At 30.0% G+C, this 18,983-nt stretch overlaps 1 protein-coding gene across 1 annotated transcript in view; it reads right to left on the minus strand.

Annotated features, from left to right (window-relative positions):
• LOC145269281 (WD repeat-containing protein 35-like) overlaps positions 1–18,983 on the minus strand; it is a 143,094-nt gene that overhangs the window by 90,764 nt on the left and 33,347 nt on the right. Inside the window, exons 7-10 of the mRNA XM_080124963.1 lie at positions 15,755–15,835; positions 12,999–13,164; positions 9,901–10,046; positions 6,721–6,846 (exon numbers count right to left, since the gene is read on the minus strand). Of these exons, the coding sequence (XP_079981089.1) occupies positions 6,721–6,846; positions 9,901–10,046; positions 12,999–13,164; positions 15,755–15,835 (519 nt within the window). The remainder of the gene's footprint in view (positions 1–6,720; positions 6,847–9,900; positions 10,047–12,998; positions 13,165–15,754; positions 15,836–18,983) is intronic.

The raw sequence follows: 18,983 nt of genomic DNA on the forward strand, positions 1-18,983 counted from the left end.
AATTAGTATCTCTAGCTCCTTTTCGGTCCTTGCAAAAAGTTTACAATCGTCCATGTATATCAGGTGGTTCATTTTTTCCTCTGTATTAAAAAACTTGTATCCGGCTTGGCACTTTCTCAGAATACTGTTCAGGGGCATCATGGCTATGATGAACAGTAATGGTGATAATGAATCTCCTCGGAAAATGCCTCTTTGTATGTTAATTTCTGTTATGTGTTGCCCATCAGCTGTCAATTCCAGTCTATGGAGACTGGAATTGACAGCTGATGGATAACACATTCTCATTACATTTTCTATTACGTTGATGATCCCGCTTAGTATTTTATACATTTTTAAGCATTCTATTATCCAAGGTTAGGGGATCCTGTTGTACGCTTTTTTGTAGTCGATCCATGCCATGGCTAAATTCTTTCTCCTTTTTACCTCCTTTAGGATCTTTTGATCTATATATAGCAGATGATGTGTTCCTATTTTTCCTTTTTGGCATCCTTTCTGTTCCTCAGGGAGGAGTCCACGATTATTCAGGCAGTGGTAGATTTGTTCCCTCAGTTGTGCTGTTAGTATTTTTACATAGTGGGTAAGCACGTGATCAGCCTATAGTTGCTGGGGACGGTTCCTTTCTCTATATCCTTCTGTAGCAGTGTAGTTCTACCTTTTGTTATCCAGTCTGGCATGCTTGCTTCCTGCATACATCTTCTCAGATTTTGGGCTAGCCTTTCGTGTAAGGTTGTGAATTTTTCGAACCAGTACGCATGTATCCCGTCGTGCCTTGGTGCTCTCCAGTTTGCCATTTTTTCTATGGTTTTGTTTAGGGTTTCCTTGCTGATTTCATTCACTGTTCCTTCTTCTAGTTGTTGTAACTCTTCTTTCATGTTTTTCAGCTATTGTGGTCTCGCCGCTCTTCTCATATTTTACTCCAGTAGAGTCTCTTTTCTGTCCTGTTTGGTTGTTCTGTTTTTGTCTTAACTCCGTTCATATTTTGGTAGAATAATTATCATAATTATTATTATTATCATCATAATTATTATTATTATTATTTTTATTATTATAATTATTATCATAATTATTATTATAATTATTATAATTATTATTATAATTATTATCATCATTATCATAATTATTATTATCATTATTATTATAATTATTATCATAATTATTATTATTATTATCATTTTTATTATTATAATTATTATTATTATTTTTATTATCATAATTATTATTATTATTATTTTTATTATTATAATTATTATCATAATTATTATTATAATTATTATCATAATTATCATCATTATTATAATTATTATCATAATTATTATTATTATTATCATTTTTATTATTATAATTATTATCATAATTATTATTATTATTTTTATTATCATAATTATTATTATTATTATTCGCTTACTAGGAGTTTGCACACAGATCAACAAAGATTTCATTTTGAGAACAACCTGTGGTTTTCTCTGGAGTCTGAGTGACAACAAGTTTCCTCAGATTTCCAGTTCTCTCCACCTCTTTTGATAATGTTTGCAAATTAATTTGCATTATCACAACAGCTGCTAACTATTGATTTCTCGTTGGTAGTGACCATTGGTATTCACTGAAATTTGGGTGGCAATAAGCCTCTCCAATGTCCAAATCCACTTTGCACTCATTCAGTGGAGGTCTGGTTAGTGCTTTCTCTCCTTGATCTTTCCATCCACCTTAACCCTTCTTGAGTATTTGTGTGGTATCAGTTGATGTCGTTACTTTTATGTGTGTGTGTGTGCGGGTAACTTACAATTATACAGTTTCAATTTTCTTAATTTCAAGTAGCGTTTCTTTCAAGGGTTCTTTTTAATATTTCATCTGTTTTCATTATTGCTATCCATTGTATATTCTCAGCCGTTCTTAAGCTTCCAATTTCTTCCATTCTTTTTTCAAAGTTTTTCAAAATTATTCCTAAACTTGTATTATTGGTGTAATCCTGACCTTCTTTATATTCCATATCCCTTTCAGCTCTCTGGCTAGCTCTGCATATTTACCCCGCTTCCCAGTCTTCTTGATATCCACCCTGTGGTCTGCTGGAACAGCAAAATCTATGATTTGGCAGGAGTTTCTCTCCTTGTTAATTATTATGACATCTGGTCTTCTTGCTTGGATAGTTTTATCTGTTTGTACATCCATGTCCCATAAAATTTTATGATTTTCATTTTCAGGTACTGCTGCCAATTTGGTAGGTAAGCTCTTTTTTCTGTGTCTTTTTGTATCAGTGTCGTTCTACCTGTGGTCATCCGTTTTTGCACGTCTGCTTTTCAGGTTTTGAATTAGCCTTTCATGTAGCGTTGTGAATTTCTTGAACCAGTTTATGTGTATTGCATCGTAACCTGATGCTCTCCGGTTTGCCATTTTCGTGGGTTTTCTTGAGGGTTTCCTTGCTAATTTCATTCTCTGTCCCTTCTTTGATCTATTATTATTATTATTATTATTATTATTAAAACAGAATGATGAGAGATTAAGTTTATATTCTTATTGATTTGTTTTGTCTTCTTTTTCTTATCCTTTTATTAATCAGTTTGTCTTATTTTATTATAAATTGAGAAAGAGACACAGAGGGAATCTGTCTTCTTGCTGATAAATTCATTGAAGCAAAAACTATTGCACATCCATGATTAAAACTTGATCGACAGGTCAGGCATAGACTGAAGTTTATTCTTATCAAATATGGTTGAATTGCAGAAAGGATTGTGAATTTTATTAACTATTAAAGCAATTTAATCCAGCACAAGCACACTTTAGCTAATCAGAAATAGTTATTGTTTACATCTTTGGAAGGGAAAAGGGGAGAATCCAAAATTTTATCATAATTCGAAACAAGTTCAGTAAAAACGAACACAACAGAAACATTCATTTGAAACCTGTTGAATTTAATTGAATTTAAATTTTAAAACATTTACTATATGAGCAACAATATTTAAAATTATTATTTTTTTAATTTCCTCATAAAATGTAACTTTCTATATTTTTAAATTTTCAGATAAATAATTTTTTAAATGCACAAATAAAATATAATACTAAGCTTAGAATATTATGAAATCGATGGAATGTATTTTTATATAAATTTTTTTTAAAGAAAATATAATTATTTAGATTTAAAATGCAACAGTCAAATTAGAATATTTTGAAATTTTTACAATTGTTTTATTTTCAATAACTTTATTTGAAAAAAGTTAAATTATGAGTTTTTATATATATATATATATATATATATATATATATATATAAGATTGTTTAATAAAATACAAGTCTTAAAAGTCCAAAAATCATTAAATTATGGATTGTCGCTTCTTTTCTCCCCCAAAAATAAAAACAAAAATATACTTCCGATTAGTTTAAGTGTGCCTTTAATCCTAATAAATATTTGGAAGCAGTTCTTTCATGTGGTAATTTTGGAAGGCATAATGTTTGGAAAGCTGTGTAAACATTTTTCATCTGTTTTTATCAATGAATTTAAATTGCATAGCACTTTTTAGAGATGTATTTGCAATTTTGAGTATTTGGCACGCATGTGAAGTATAACACTTTTGGTTTTATATGCAGTAGGAATACTTGCTTGGGTAATCCACACAATATTCATGAATACAGACATATTAGCCGACTGGTAATACACTTAAATGTATTAGACAGCAGCAAGTTTAAACTTAATTTTTTTTTTTCAAACCAAACAATAATTTAATTTGCATTTTATATCCTGAATTGTCTGCCTTTTTTTGCAAAAGTGCACACACAGTGATAATACAAGCAGATTTGAAATTGATACAAAAATTAACTTTTTATTTTACTTTATAAATAATGTGCATAGTACTCAAAAACTATATCTTTTTTTAAGGATCTGGTCCATGGCCTAATTTAACAACAACACTAGACAATAGTGTTGACAATAGAGATTAAGAGGTGCTTGTGCAATATAATGGAATTTTTAAAAAAATGCAATTTTGGTAAAAACACTATTACATACTTATGTGTCATGTTGAAATTAGTAAAAATTTCAAAAATTATTTAAAAAATGATCAAGTAGAAGATCTACTAGAAATATTTTTTACAAAAAAAAAAAAAAAATGCATATAGTGGTCTCTTTACATACAAGCGTCTCTATTCCTGAGAAATTCGAGACATGCAATGTCTTCTGAGCAAAAATCTTGACCTACATATGAGAGAAAATCCAAGTTACGATAGTTTTTAGATGCTACCTAGGTGGCTGAGTGTTTGAGATCGCCGAGCATCAGCTCATCCCAGTCAGCACGTGTTTTCTGCCATACAGACCTGATCTTGCACTCTTGCGTTGTTTTTATTGCATTGCGTCTCTTTTTTGTGACTTTTTAGTGATCCTTACCAGGAGTTCGTAAAAAAGGAAATGGAAGGTGTCCTTTGAGAAAAAGAAAAAGAGGATGATGTTGATCGAAATGAAGCAAGAGGTCATAGGCAAACATGAGCGTGGTGTTCGTGTGAGTGATCTAGTGAAACAACAGTACGATCGGCCATCATCGGCGATCTGTACGATACTGAAACAGAAAGATGCCATAAAAGTTATAAAACTGACCAACGGTGTAAAAACTATTATTTCCAAATTGAGGACTAACACCCATGACGAGATAGAGAGACTTCTGTTGTTGTGGATATGCAACAAGGAGCTGGCAGGAGATACTGTCACGGACAGCATCATCTCTGAGAAGGCGCTCTCCATCTACAAGGACCTACAATGTGAGGCAGCGTCAACAGAGGGGGAAACATCATTGGGTACACGTAGAGTGGATTGTAAGGCCAGCCATGGCTGGTTTAATGAATTCAACAAGAGGACTGGCACTTACTCTGCGGTAAGGCATGGTGAAACAGCGAGTACAGATACCAAAGCTGCGGGTGAGTTTATGCAATGCTTTGCTTCACTAATTTTGGAAGAAGGTTATATACCACAGCAAGTGTTTACTTGCGATGAGACAGGCCTTTTTTGGAAAAAATGCCATGCAGAACATTCATCACTACTAAGGAGAAAAAGCTGCTGGGCTACCCATGAAAGACTGCCTAACCTTAGCACTGTGTGCGAATGCTAGCGGTGACTGCTGGTCTTTCATGCAGAAAACCCACGTGCATTTAAGATTTATAAAGTCTTAAAATAGAGATGATGTGGAGGGCCAATGCAAAGGCATGGTGATCTGTCAGTGTTTTTACTGAATGGGTGAATTTAGTGTTTGGCCCTTCAGTGAAGCAATATCTCCAAGAGAATGGCCTTCCATTGAAATGTTTGTTTATTCTAAACCATGCTCCTATGCACCTCCATGGCCTAGAAGACGACATAATGGAAAATTTCAAAATCATCCGGGTGCTCTTCCTCTTTCCAAATACCACCCCAATTCTCCAACCCACGGTCAGCAGGTGATCTCAAACTTTAAAAAACTGTACATTAAGTATTTGTTCTGGCGATCAAATCATGAACAACACTCAAATGACCCTTTGTGAGTTTTCAAAGGAACATTTCAACATTGCCATAAATCTGAAAAACATTGATGCTGCATGACAGGGCATTATGAAATGCACATTGAATTCTGCCAGGAAAATATTGTAGCCTAATTGCATCGCTGAAAGAGACTTTGAAAGGTTTGATCTCCAACCTGAGACCAAAGTGTTGTTAGAGATTGTTTCCCTTGGAAAGTTCATGGGGCTTGAAGTAGATCAGGGGGATATTAACGAGTTTGTGCAGGAGTACAAGAAGGAACTGACATCAGAGGACTTGAAGGAAGTACAGGCGATGCAATAGGCAGAGGTGCTGCAAGAGATCAGCAATAAGGAGGAAGATGAGCCAAAGAAGGTGACATCTACAAAGGAGATTAGAGAGGCGTTGGCTAAGCGGGTGGAAATTGCTGCTTTTGTAGAAAAGAAACACCCAGAAAAAGTGGCTACTGCTCATCCATTTTATTGACACTTGTCTTATGCATTTCTGTAATATTTGGAAAAGGAGGCTTAGACAAACTTCCTTGGATAGGATTTTGCTTAAAAGACCTGTACAGAGTGAAAGCGTTGAGAGTCCAGCTAAAAGGACAAAAGGAAGTGAAGAAAAAACTGATAATATTAAACAAACAAAAAAAATATACCAAAATAAAACAAAACAAAAAAATACCAAAATAAAACAAAACAAAAAAAATACCAAAATAAAACAAAACAAAAAAATACAAAAATAAAAATAAACAAAAAAATACCAAAATAAAACAAAACAAAAAAAAATACCAAAATAAAACAAAACAAAAAAATTAGTGTAGTAAAAAAATTTAGTTTACGTTCATTTAAAGTTAACTTTAATTTTAAGTGTAAGTGCATACATATCATCAACAGTCTCTCGCGTTTCCTCGCTCCTCCACCACGCATTCTCCTCTGTTAGCCACCACCGTTTTCCGCCATAGTAAATGCTCATAATAAACTCACATTTTATTTCCTTAATATCATCTTATTTATCTTATTACTGTATTCTTAAGTTTAACTAATATTTAAATGTGTTTTTAGTAATCAGGAAAATGTGCTTTATTGTTAATTAGGGTTAATGTGGATGGTTTTGGGATCCAGGAATGGATAAATTGGTTTTCAGTTATTTCTTATGGGAAAACTTGTTTGAGGAAAATGCATTTGTTTGAAATCATATTAAACTGCACAAGCACCGATTGTAACATGAAAAGACAAAGCAAAAGAATTTACCTTATAATCTGGTTTGATGTTAGCAAAATACACCAAGTGATCGACTGTGACAGCCAATCTCAGACCAAATCCTTCCCAAGCACAGCTCTTTAGTTCCTTGCCAGGAATTTTTAAACTTCTTAAATGCTAAAAGAAAAAAAAAAAACTACTTCATTTTAAATTTTATCAAATGACATTTTTCTTCATTGAAAATAGTTGAAGATGATTCTAGAGGAATTGAAAGTACTTAGTTCTTAAAGAGTTCTTGAGTTATTTTGTTTAAAAAATATTAACGTTAATTTAAAGAGTTATTGAGTTATTTTGTTAAAAAAATATTAACGTTAATTTAAAGAGTTCTTGAGCTATTTTGTTAAAAAAACATTAACCTTAATTTAAAGAGTTCTTGAGTTATTTTGTTAAGAAAATATTAACCCTAATTAAAAGAGTTCTTGGGTTATTTTGTTAAAAAAATATTAACCCTAATTAAAAGAGTTTTTGAGTTATTTTGTTAAAAAAACATTAACCTTAATTTAAAGAGTTCTTGAGTTATTTTGTTAAAAAAACATTGACCTTAATTTAAAGAGTTCTTGAGTTATTTTGTTAAAAAAAACATTAACCTTAATTTAAAGAGTTCTTGAGTTATTTTGTTAAAAAAACATTAACCTTAATTTAAAGAGTTCTTGAGTTATTTTGTTAAAAAAACATTAACCTTTATTTAAAGAGTTCTTGAGTTATTTTGTTAAAAAAAAACATTAACCTTAATTTAAAGAGTTCTTGAGTTATTTTGTTAAAAAAAACATTAACCTTAATTTAAAGAGTTCTTAGTTATTTTGTTATAAAAACATTAAACCTAATTTAAAGAGGGCTGGTGCTACTGCCTGAAGATATCGGCTTCCTAGCTCAAATGCACCGTATATTAAAGCTTTTTTAAAAATCTTTCTTTGCAAAATTTAATTATGTTCTGCAAAACCAATTCCCCTCCCATCTCTGTTTTCCTTTCTCACCTATTTCTGTCTGAAAATACCGACTTCCTGATTTAAAATATTTTACTTTGGAAAACAAATTTTTCAAGAAATTGAAATGTTTTACTTTGGAAAACAAACTTTTAAAAAAAGTAACATCTTTTTAGGAAAAAAAAGTTAAAAAAAAAAACCCTGACTACTTTGGTAAACAGTAACAAAAGGACGAAGAGAAAATACTATTCTAAAAAGGATTCCTACAAACTATTTTTAAGATCAAATATGGTTAAAAGAACTTTCTCACCTTAAATCATCTTTTAGAGGTTGATAGGCCATTAAACACAACCAAGCAACAAACTAATTTAAAGAGATATATGAAATATCAAAATTGTCAATAGGAGGAAGCTATTAATATTCTTTTATAAAATGTGTTTTTAATGTATCTAAAATATAAAATAAAGCCAGTCTGATTATTGAATCTTCGTGATTAATAGCTTTTTCCTACAAAATCAATGTTTGATTTTAGATTGTCAGTTATTTTTTTATTAGTACATGTTCATAACAACAACAAAGTGCATTTCGATTTAATTTCTTCCAAAACATAATTTATCCAGTTCAGAATATTTTTCAAATAGACGCAATCTTAACTAGATAGTAGCAGCTTTCTGTCTTTGAGCCAGTACAAATATAAATGCTTAGCATTGCAAGAAATATAGCAGTCCAAACAATTTAATTAAGAGAGCAATAGGCTGAACGCCTAAATATTCAAGATTTCAACCATTGGTATTTGTTTTTTATTTTTATTTTTTATTTTCGTATTTTATTTTTATTTTCGTTTTTTTATTTTTATGGAAACCAATAGTGTAAATACTAAAAGAATTTTTATTATTGTGTTATTATTATTTTTATTATTGTGTTATTATTATTTTTATTATTGTGTTATTATTATTTTTATTATTGTGTTATTATTATTTTTATTATTGTGTTATCAGATAAAAACAAAGACATAATTTGTGATAAAAAATTTATAATAGTTTGAAAGTATTTAAACTGTTGAATAAAAAGTAATTTTAATTAGTTTTAAAATTCTCAGCAATTTATGTATATTAAAAGACTGAAAATTTTGGGAGCTATTTGCATTCAATCATTTTATAAATACAGATTAAAACATTACTGTAAGAACACATAATTATAACAATCTGGTTCAATTAACCAAATGATACTGCAATAATCAAATTTAACTTTCGAAATTACACTTAAAATTTAAAAGAATTATTTTTGAAGCAAAAAAGGCATTGTTTTAAAAAAAGCAAATCAAAATAAAAGTACAGCCAGTCACAAGCAATGCAAACATAATTTATATAAATTCCTTTAAATCCTTTAAAGTTGAAATGATAGCTTAATAGTGCATATACCAACAGTGCCCCAAATATAATATAATATAATAATTTAAGATATGTTCCAAATTTGTTCAAAAAATATTTCAACCCATTTCTGCTCATTTAAAACCATATATTCTCTTAATAAAAAAATTCAAATTATTTTCAAAAAGGCTTCATTAGTGAATTTTATGTCTTCTGTTTGTTTGTTTTTTTGGGTTTAATTATGTTGGTAAAAAATTCACTAATGAAAGCTTTTGAAAATACTTTAAATTTTGCGAATCAAGCTATATTTTGAAATGGGTAAAAACAATTGTTTAAATTAAATGTTTTTGAAACAAATTTGGAATATTTTCTAAATTATATAACATTAACTTTTCAGAAAAAACAAAAAATGTGATTAAAAAAGTAGTACAACCCTGACCTTGTACTACGTGTTGTCCGTTTCAGGAAAGGGATAAAGGAAAAAAAATGGCCACTCCTACTATTCATGAACTGGTGGTCACGTGAGGTAACAAGAGTTGGGGGAAATATGCAAATGAGATGCAGTCGTTTTTTTCAAATAAAAAGCCTGTGTGTCAGAGAGAGAGAGGGGGGCATGTCTTTTTGGCAGAAGTAAGTTCTGAGAGATATGTGCTGAGGTTTGATACTGAGAATTGCAAGAAGGAGAACATAATGATTGGGAATTCTTTCTTTGGACTTTACTTTCTAATAATACCAACATATTGCAAACTGCAAAAATAAATGGCTTGGTATCCTTTCAGAGTTTTAGAAAATAAAAGTGTGATCTATTTAATGGATCGTCAGAAGTGTAGAAAAAAGAAAATTAAAAGACTGAAAAATTATAAAATGATATAACTCACATCTCCTGTGGCTGAATAAAAATGGATGAAATTTATTTCTTTGTCACTGCCTTGAATTGAGACTGAACCTGCTATCGCTATAGTAGAACCAGAGTGGTTCCAAGCCACATCCTCTATCCGTATTTGGGCATCAAAGACAACTGGTGCTAAACGCAAAATATGAAAATTAAATATGAAGAAATGATCAAATAAAATATAATCATTTTCAGAATCACAGAAAACTGAAAAAAAAAAAAAAAGATCACATTTTGTTTAAATAGTGTGCCTATATAGCCTGTTTATACAAACATTAGCCACCGGAGTTTCAGTCGATTTACACCTAGGAAACTACAATAATACAATCATTATATACAGTGTGTGTATATATGTATTTCTGTGGAAATATGATTTTTTCAATTATATTTCACTTTTTATAGATACAAATCCTTAATTTAAGAAGCTCAAATGGCATAATGTAAACTAAAAAAATAAGGTAATTTCAACTTTTCTTCCAATTTTCGGATTTTGTATTTATGCCTAAACACATTTTATTTTATTTTGGTGGATTGATAGTTGCTACTACTTCTGATGAATTAAGGGCAAAATAGATTCATTGATTGATATAATAATTATTAATAAATGAATGATTTTGTACTACGAAACAGTTACTGTCAAGAATTGGAAATGTCAACGGAATTAAAGAAATAAATTGTACGATGGTTAACATTGTGAAATTTGGACTATAGACTTTTGTCATTTATTTGTTATATATATAAACTAGGGATGGGACAATTCCACTATTTTTACCAATTCTGAAACAATTACTAATTTTGTATTAAATCAGTGATTCCGATTCTTTCTAAATCTCTACATATTTAACTATAAAGTTGTTATTTTTTACGATTACGATAAAAATATGTTAAATGTGCAGATATTTTCTTAAACGTAAGGATACACTTTTGAGGGATGATCTATCGATTTTAATTTTACTAATTGTTTAAAATCAACAGATATTCACTACATTAGTATTACTATCAGCGTAAGAATATTTTCTTTAAAGAAAATCAAATAAAAAAGCCAATTAAAAGAATCGTTGTTGGCATCGGAAAATAGGCACAAATTTTCTGATTCTGTTACCCTAAAAATTTCTGATTTTTTTGATTCCTGATTCTGATTAATCAACCCAACACTAATATAAACACACACAAATATATATATATATATTTAATTATGATTAGCAAAATGAGAGTTAAACGGGAACTCATGATGTATATATATTTCCCACTTCCGGTTATAAAATTAGATGAGTATTGGCTGAAGAGAGCTTGATATGGATATCTAAAACGGTCCTAATTATCGGGCTTGAAACCGACGGTACCAATGACTTATCTCATCTAACAACTCTCTGTAAACAAAATACAAAATATATATATATATATATATATATATATATATATATAGTCTCTGCAAAGTAAGATGACTCTTTGGAAAGAGAAGTGTTCTTTTTGAAAGTCATATTTATATCTGGAAAGAAAGGAATTTTATGTAAATTTGAACAATACAACAATGAAAGAATGTCATCTAGGCTGAACGTAACAGGAAAGAAGAATATATCACACAATGCTTTAAATGTGAATGACTTGCACCCAGCAACAACGTGTGAGTGAAACGAAAAATTTAACAGTTTGTTCATGTATCCATAATAAAAGCAAACAAGCTAATTCACAAAATGTAAAACTTGTCCAATTTGAGAATTTTTCTATCAAACTCGGAAATAAGCATGAAATTTCAAACATAAACCTTTATTTAATCCATGGAGGTAACACACCCTTGTTCTGTCAGCCATAACTGAGTAGAAGTCCTAAGTAATTTGCAATTGTATTTTTGAGTGTTGATCGCATTGAGGAGTGAACCTTCAACCTCCAGAAGAGTGTAACTTTCAAAACTGAATTTTATAAAGCATTTTATCAACTGCACCAGTCTGCAAGATCTGCTAATTACGTAGGACTTCTCCACAGTCATGGCTGATAGAACAAGAGCATGCTACCCTGTGAAATCTCTTTCTCACAGAAGAGATGTTGCGAGCTTGTCTCTACTTTATTGTTATTTTTGTGGCAAGTGCTCGTCTGAGCTCCAATTTGTGGTTCCCCCGTTGCCAAACTTTCACAAAAAACACTTGTCTAGCTAAAAACACTATTAATATTTTCCCCACTCTTTATCTGTGCCTAAACCTAAATGTAGATTTCATGAACAAAGCTTCTTTCTTACAACTGCACACCTGTGGATATGTCTTCTGGTTTGTTGCATTTTGTAATATATCTCGGCGGCCTTGCCACAGTCCAATAAAAGAGTAATAAAAATTGAACATTCCAATGAATAGTAGACGCTTACACGTTTTCACCCCTCGGAAACACTCCAAATGAACTACGAAAATGCTATTTTTACATCTCCAACACATTTTGAAAATAATTTCTGAAGAGGACGCTTCACAGAACGTCTGAAACGCGTTAAAAACGATTTCAATGATTTAAAAACATTATTACAATGATCTAAACATAATTCTCAATGAAAAACCAAGACACGGAATAATAAAATAATGTTAAAAAATACACATTGTTGGTGACTACCCCCTTATTTAAATATACTTCTTTCTTTTGTTGGAATTTCTTAACCCATTTTATATATATATATATATATATATATATATATATATATATATATATATATATATATATATATAAATAAATGATCCTTTTCATATTTAGTTTCTTTAAATTCTTTGCAAGCAAAATTTCTTTATGCATTTTGCTGACTCCTTTCCTCTGATGAAAAGGAAAGTATTTCTTTGAAACTCCATGGATTAAGGACTTTCACTTTTATTTGTGTTTCCTTTCCAAGTAATAAATATGTTTTAACTTTTATTAAAGTGTTTCTCAACATATTTTATTAAACCTATGCACCTATATATATATATATATATATATATATATATATATATATATATATATATATATATATGCATATATATACACACACACACACACACACACACACACACAGACTTGTAACAGTGTGTGTGTGTGTCTGTGTGAGTACCTAAAACACAGTGTCCAACTTACCATTATCAATTTCTGATCGCATGATTTGAACTCTTCCATTTGTGTAACAGATTAAAAGACTTGGACAATTGGTTTCAATGTAACCATGGCTACCATTATACCAATTAATGGACACTAATTTAAATGGTGCTGGCACATCATTTAAGCAATGGAGAACAACACGATTCTGAAAAGAAAGAAAAATTAATTGTTACATTTTAATATCTATTTATCGTATCATGTTTTAAACTGATTTTTAAAGATACAATGAAACATACCCTTTTTTAAATTTCAGAAATGTCTAAATAAATAAATACAAATAATTTTTTTTTTTCATTTATCATTTCTATATTATAATCCAAACCGGTTACTATCATTTATCAATAATATAACAAGGTATTTAGAAATACTGTATATAGCAAAGTGACACAAACAGCTCAAAACACTATTTTGAGTATTTAATTTGCAGAAATATTTTTTGAACAGTTCATAATAAATTAATGCTTAATTTTAGTCATTGGTAATTTTATTGCCCTATTTTTTCCATATATATACAATAGTTTTGTCAATATTAAGCATAATTAATTAAAGTTATTTAATGAAACAAAAGGATAAATTATTAATCTTTTTTTTTTTAATATTTGCTAACGAGCAGGTGGCCTGGCATTGCCCGAGTATAAATTATGCTTAAATATGATGTTTTGATTAATGCAGATTTCGTATTTATTATTATAATCTATTGGACCCAATATATAGTAAGGATTTTAACAGTGAAAAAAAAATGACTTGTGCGACACCACCAAAAATTGAAACCGAAATGTTTAGCTTACGATTTACTTTTTCTTTTGACATTAATGACTCTACTATGAAGACATGTTTACTGCAAATATAAAAATTAAAACATGAACCAATAGCTATTACATCATGCATGCATATTTGTATTACTGTCATTCGACCTTCACCTGGCAAATTTCATTTTTTTTATTTTCACACTTTTGCACCATTTTTTCCCCAGCTAAAACCCAAATATAAAGTTTTGCATGAGTTTGAATACCCTATGTATGAAGTTTCATGTTTGTAGACCAAAAACTGGCAGAGGAGTTTGGTAAGCAACATTTTTTAAACAAAAATATATACATATATATAAAAATATATATAAAGAGTTTCGTGTTTACTATAACCTTTTTATGCAAATATTACACAAGTCTGCATGAATATAATTACACGTAATAATTAACTAAGGATGATCACTCCATAAGAAAACTGAAAAAACTAATAGGGAATTAATTAAAATGAATGTTTAAAAGAATATGCAAATTAGCTAGATCTTTTGCAGATAAATGCAATTCCACAACCCATATATAACAAAGTTGTATTTTCTTTTTAATATAAATATCAATACACAAAAATCCTCAAATTTATAGGAGTATAGATTAATTTTCAGGGGAGGTAATTTAACAAGTTACTTGATAGTGATTAAAAACAGACTGAAAACCTGGTTGCACCAAGTTTGAATCCAGCAAATTTCACAGAAACACTTTCAGCAAAACCCACACTTGATCTTGCGTCTAACGTCCTGAAGAGGAGGTAAATAAAATAACAAGTAACTAACACACGGTCTGCACAAAGTTCCACGCATAAAAACCAAGTTCTTGAAAAATTTGACAGTTTTAAGTCTACTTCTAGCATAGGCCACATCATGTCATTCCACATCTTCGAAAAGGGACTCTGGCAAATTTTATCTCGTTATATTGATGTAAAACATTAAGTGGAAAGGGTAGCTGTAGGAAGACAGTATGACTTCGCTCCATGTCGCACCTCCAAAATACCCAGAAATAGTTGTCTGAGAAGTTCCATGACTTCGCAAGTTTCAACATCTGATTCTCTGAATTACCTGATTATAGCTCTATGTGCTTGAGAAAGACATCAACTTGGAAGCTGTGATGAAAGCACAGCACAGCTGCAAATGTTAGAGAGAGCAAGGTGGACCTGGGACCACCGAAGAAATGTGCCACAATGATATCATAAACCCCAGGAAAAGCTCTGACTGACATTATGGAAAGGTTGATCATAATGTCTGGGTTAGCCTGCACCTACAACCACCGAAGAAATATGTCATAATGATGTCAATGCCCAGGAATAACTCTGACCGACATTATGGAAAAGTTGAACTCTTTTCTAGAAAACAATAAACAAAGGCTGGACAAAAGAAAGGTTATGAGGTCATTTGCCAATATAAAAGGACAAGCGACGTAAAGGAAACAGACTTTTTGGCAAGTAAGACACTTCTGCAAGCCACTCTCCTCCACTCTGACCCTCACCATGTGCTGATGTGTTGGTTGTCACTTGAATGTCAATGAATGAAAAATAAACAAAGCAATTAGACGATTTGTAAATAGTGTCATTTATTTTCATTCAAAATGAAAATAGCTTTTCGTTTGATACAGCTAAAAATTGATAATGCAACCGACGCACAATTTTGATAAACACAAACTCATTTATCTGTATATAACACAAGCAAACTCTATTTAGTATAAGGCTCTTTAAAAAATATGGTTTGAATTTTGAGGATATACCAACTATTGATCAACATGTTTCTTTCTTTCCTTTCAAAATGTCTGATTTGTCTTGAACTCTGTGTAAATATTTTGAAGATATTAACAAGCTGTGGTATAATATTCTTTCACCAAACTGATTGAATCCAGCAAGCAAGAAGGGTTGATATGCCATAAAACAAAATCAACAAATAACATAATGAAAATGTTAAAAAGTCTTACAATATAGTTGCCCATGTTATCATAAACATGCACTTCTCCATTTATCATACCAAAGAGTAGCATCTTGTTATCAGGGGACCACTGGAAATAAACATGGAAATAACAGATTTTTTATAGGAAATAACCACTGGAAATAAACATAGAAATAACAGATTCTTTATAGGAAATAAACATGGAAATAACAGATTCTTTATAGGAAATAACCACTGGAAATAAACATGGAAATAACAGATTTTTTATAGGAAATAACCACTGGAAATAAACATGGAAATAACAGATTTTTTATAGGAAATAAACATGGAAATAACAGATTCTTTATAGGAAATAACCACTGGAAATAAACATGGAAATAACAGATTCTTTATAGGAAATAACCACTGGAAATAAACATGGAAATAACAGATTCTTTATAGGAAATAACCACTGGAAATAAACATGGAAATAACAGATTCTTTATAGGAAATAACCACTGGAAATAAACATGGAAATAACAGATTTTTTATAGGAAATACAATAAACGCAGTGTTTTATAAACTTTCCTAGTTTGTATTATTTGGATTTCAGAATTTTATAGACTGCCCCACTTCCACAGCCAGGACAACTGGGAAAGATTAGCTGAGAAAGTTAATGACAATAAAATCACATGCTGATTCAATGTATCTTCACAGACCAACAACAATATAATAGTTATTAGTTAACATAGTAGCCTTTAAGATGAGGAAGTCAGAAGGAAATATCTACTTTCTGATAGTAGACAGAGATTTCAAAAAACTAATATTAATTTTTCCAATTGTATTTTTGGTGCTCCTGCAGAATAATGGGATTTAAAACAAATGCATTTCAACTAAAAACATTATTTTTATTTATTTATTTTTTTTACTTAACAAAGCATATCGCCACTTGAATGTAAGGGGCTACTATTTGGGAACACGCCTAGGTAAGATAAACAAGATGTTGGTTTACATTACATTTCAATTTCTGCATATCAGTGTAGTCAGAAAAGCAGGTAGCAGGAAGAAAATTCCAAAGTCTGTTTGAGGGAAGAAACTATTAGAGTAGAAAGCTTTCTAGCATTTAGGGACCTCAACAATGAAGGGGTGAGATTTTGTTGTTAAACGTCATGTTGAAATTAGTATAAATTTTTAAAACTACAAAAACGATCCAGTAGAAAAAATAATTACAAATAAAATTTTTTCGGACAAAATATGGATAAAGAATCCCAGCCGACTTCACTAAGAAAAGGATAGATTTTGGTCAACACCAGGTTAACCTTCACCTTGGCATGTTCGAGTGGATTTTCACGATCAACAGTGTTTTTTTTATAAATTTACACAACTTTAATTAATCTTTGGATAGATATTTTGATTAAAAAAATAAATGACAGAAAATAAAAATAATAATAATAATAAAAGTAATAAAAAAAATTAAAAATAATAATAATAATAATAATATTGAGTCATATTATTTATTTATGACCAAGATTGTTTATATTTACAAAATTTTTTAATAAAACTATTTGAACCAAAATTTGGACTGATATTTAAAAAAAACAAAACAAACAAACAATAATAATAATAAAAAATGAATCATATTAGGTATTTGTGGCCTGGTAAACCAATTGAAGACTTACAATTAAAAAGGTGATTTTTAGGGTATTCGGGTCTGTTTTGAATGAATATCAACTTATAACCGTTTTTACTAAATCTAGCACATTTTCTACTGGATTATTTTTCATAATTTTTGGAATTTATACTAATTTCGACATGACACAAATATATAATTGTATTTTTTCATCTGAAATGCGTTTGTTTCAAATCACATTATTCTGCAGAAGCACCATATTTTTCTTCATGCATGTGTTTTAACCGTCAGTTTCAAAGCATGATAAGTCATAGCGAATATATAAGTTTAGAAAAACGAAAAATTGAATGTTCGCTTCATATAGATGTCTGTATTTTGCTAAGGAGAAAAAAGTGAAAAAAAAAATGTTAGAAATATAAAGTATCAAAACTATATACTCATTTCACAGAAAAAGTCTTTGATGTGATTATCTAATGAAGAGAATAAGAATTTAACAATGTCCTGTTTTATGTAGCAGAGTTCAAATAAAGTCTTCCAGTACTTTTGAGGCCAATGTACATTCCAACCATTAAGTGTATTTTAGTACTTATACAGAATAAGGACCGTGTTATCATTGGAATATTTTGGGCAGTTTACATAAAATGCCAGAAGGTGTGAACAAAAGTTTTGACTTCTTTTTTACGCAAACGCTGGCCAATTTTTTTCAATGAAAAATATGTTATTTCTGTTATTATAACGATAATTCAATGAAAAATGAATTGAAAAATGGAAGCAAAATTTTTTTGTTGTTAGAAAATGCAATGGATAATTATTGAACAATTTTCATAGAATTTTAAGGAAATAAAAAGCGAATCAAGAAAAAACTCATTGTAAGGTAAGTTTCATGAATGAATATCTATTTTTTTTCAATAACAAAACAATTGATAGCAAGTACAAAAATTTTTTTATATTATTGTATGACTTTTTTTTTTTTTTCAAATCAAGATAAATATTAAGTTTTAAAAATTTAGTTCGATGATAACAAATGTTTTCTTAAATGATGTTGCCTACTGTGATCTCATTGACTCAGCATTTTGGCACTTTTCAGCATTTTATGTAAACGTCCTAGAAAATTCCAAATATATGACGGTCCTTATTCTACATAAGTACCTTTATTTTAAAATATTTTAATAAATTACAAGCTGTAACAACCTGGTGTTGCTTGGGAGTTTTATATTCATTTACATTTTAGTTTTTTTTTTTTTAAGATGCTGGATTTTTGTTCAAAATTAATATTTTTAATAGGATTTTGAATATTAAATTTTATTATTACTGCATTGTTTGGTCATATTATTTATCTCATGCCAACAGGTATGAAATAATGTCAAAAGTGGTTTTGAGAAGTTAGTGCACTAGGATAAGCACATCTTGGCCTAAGAAAGTGCCTGTGCAATCCCATCACCATTTCTCAGTAGAAACAACTCAAGTGATTAGGATTAAACTTTTTCTCAGGGAAATTAAAGCTTGGAAAGGTGAACCTCATAAAACTGAACTAAACCATACTTCAGTTAGACATCGTTGGATTGATTTGTATGGCAATTTGAATGTTGGTTAGTAGATATGTTGGTTAGTACGTATTAGCAATTAGGCAGGATGTGCTGTAAATTGA

The sequence above is a fragment of the Euprymna scolopes genome, chromosome 45, assembly GCF_053919585.1.
Source record: "Euprymna scolopes isolate OS-2025 chromosome 45, ASM5391958v1, whole genome shotgun sequence".
In the NCBI taxonomy this organism is placed as follows: domain Eukaryota; kingdom Metazoa; phylum Mollusca; class Cephalopoda; order Sepiida; family Sepiolidae; genus Euprymna; species Euprymna scolopes.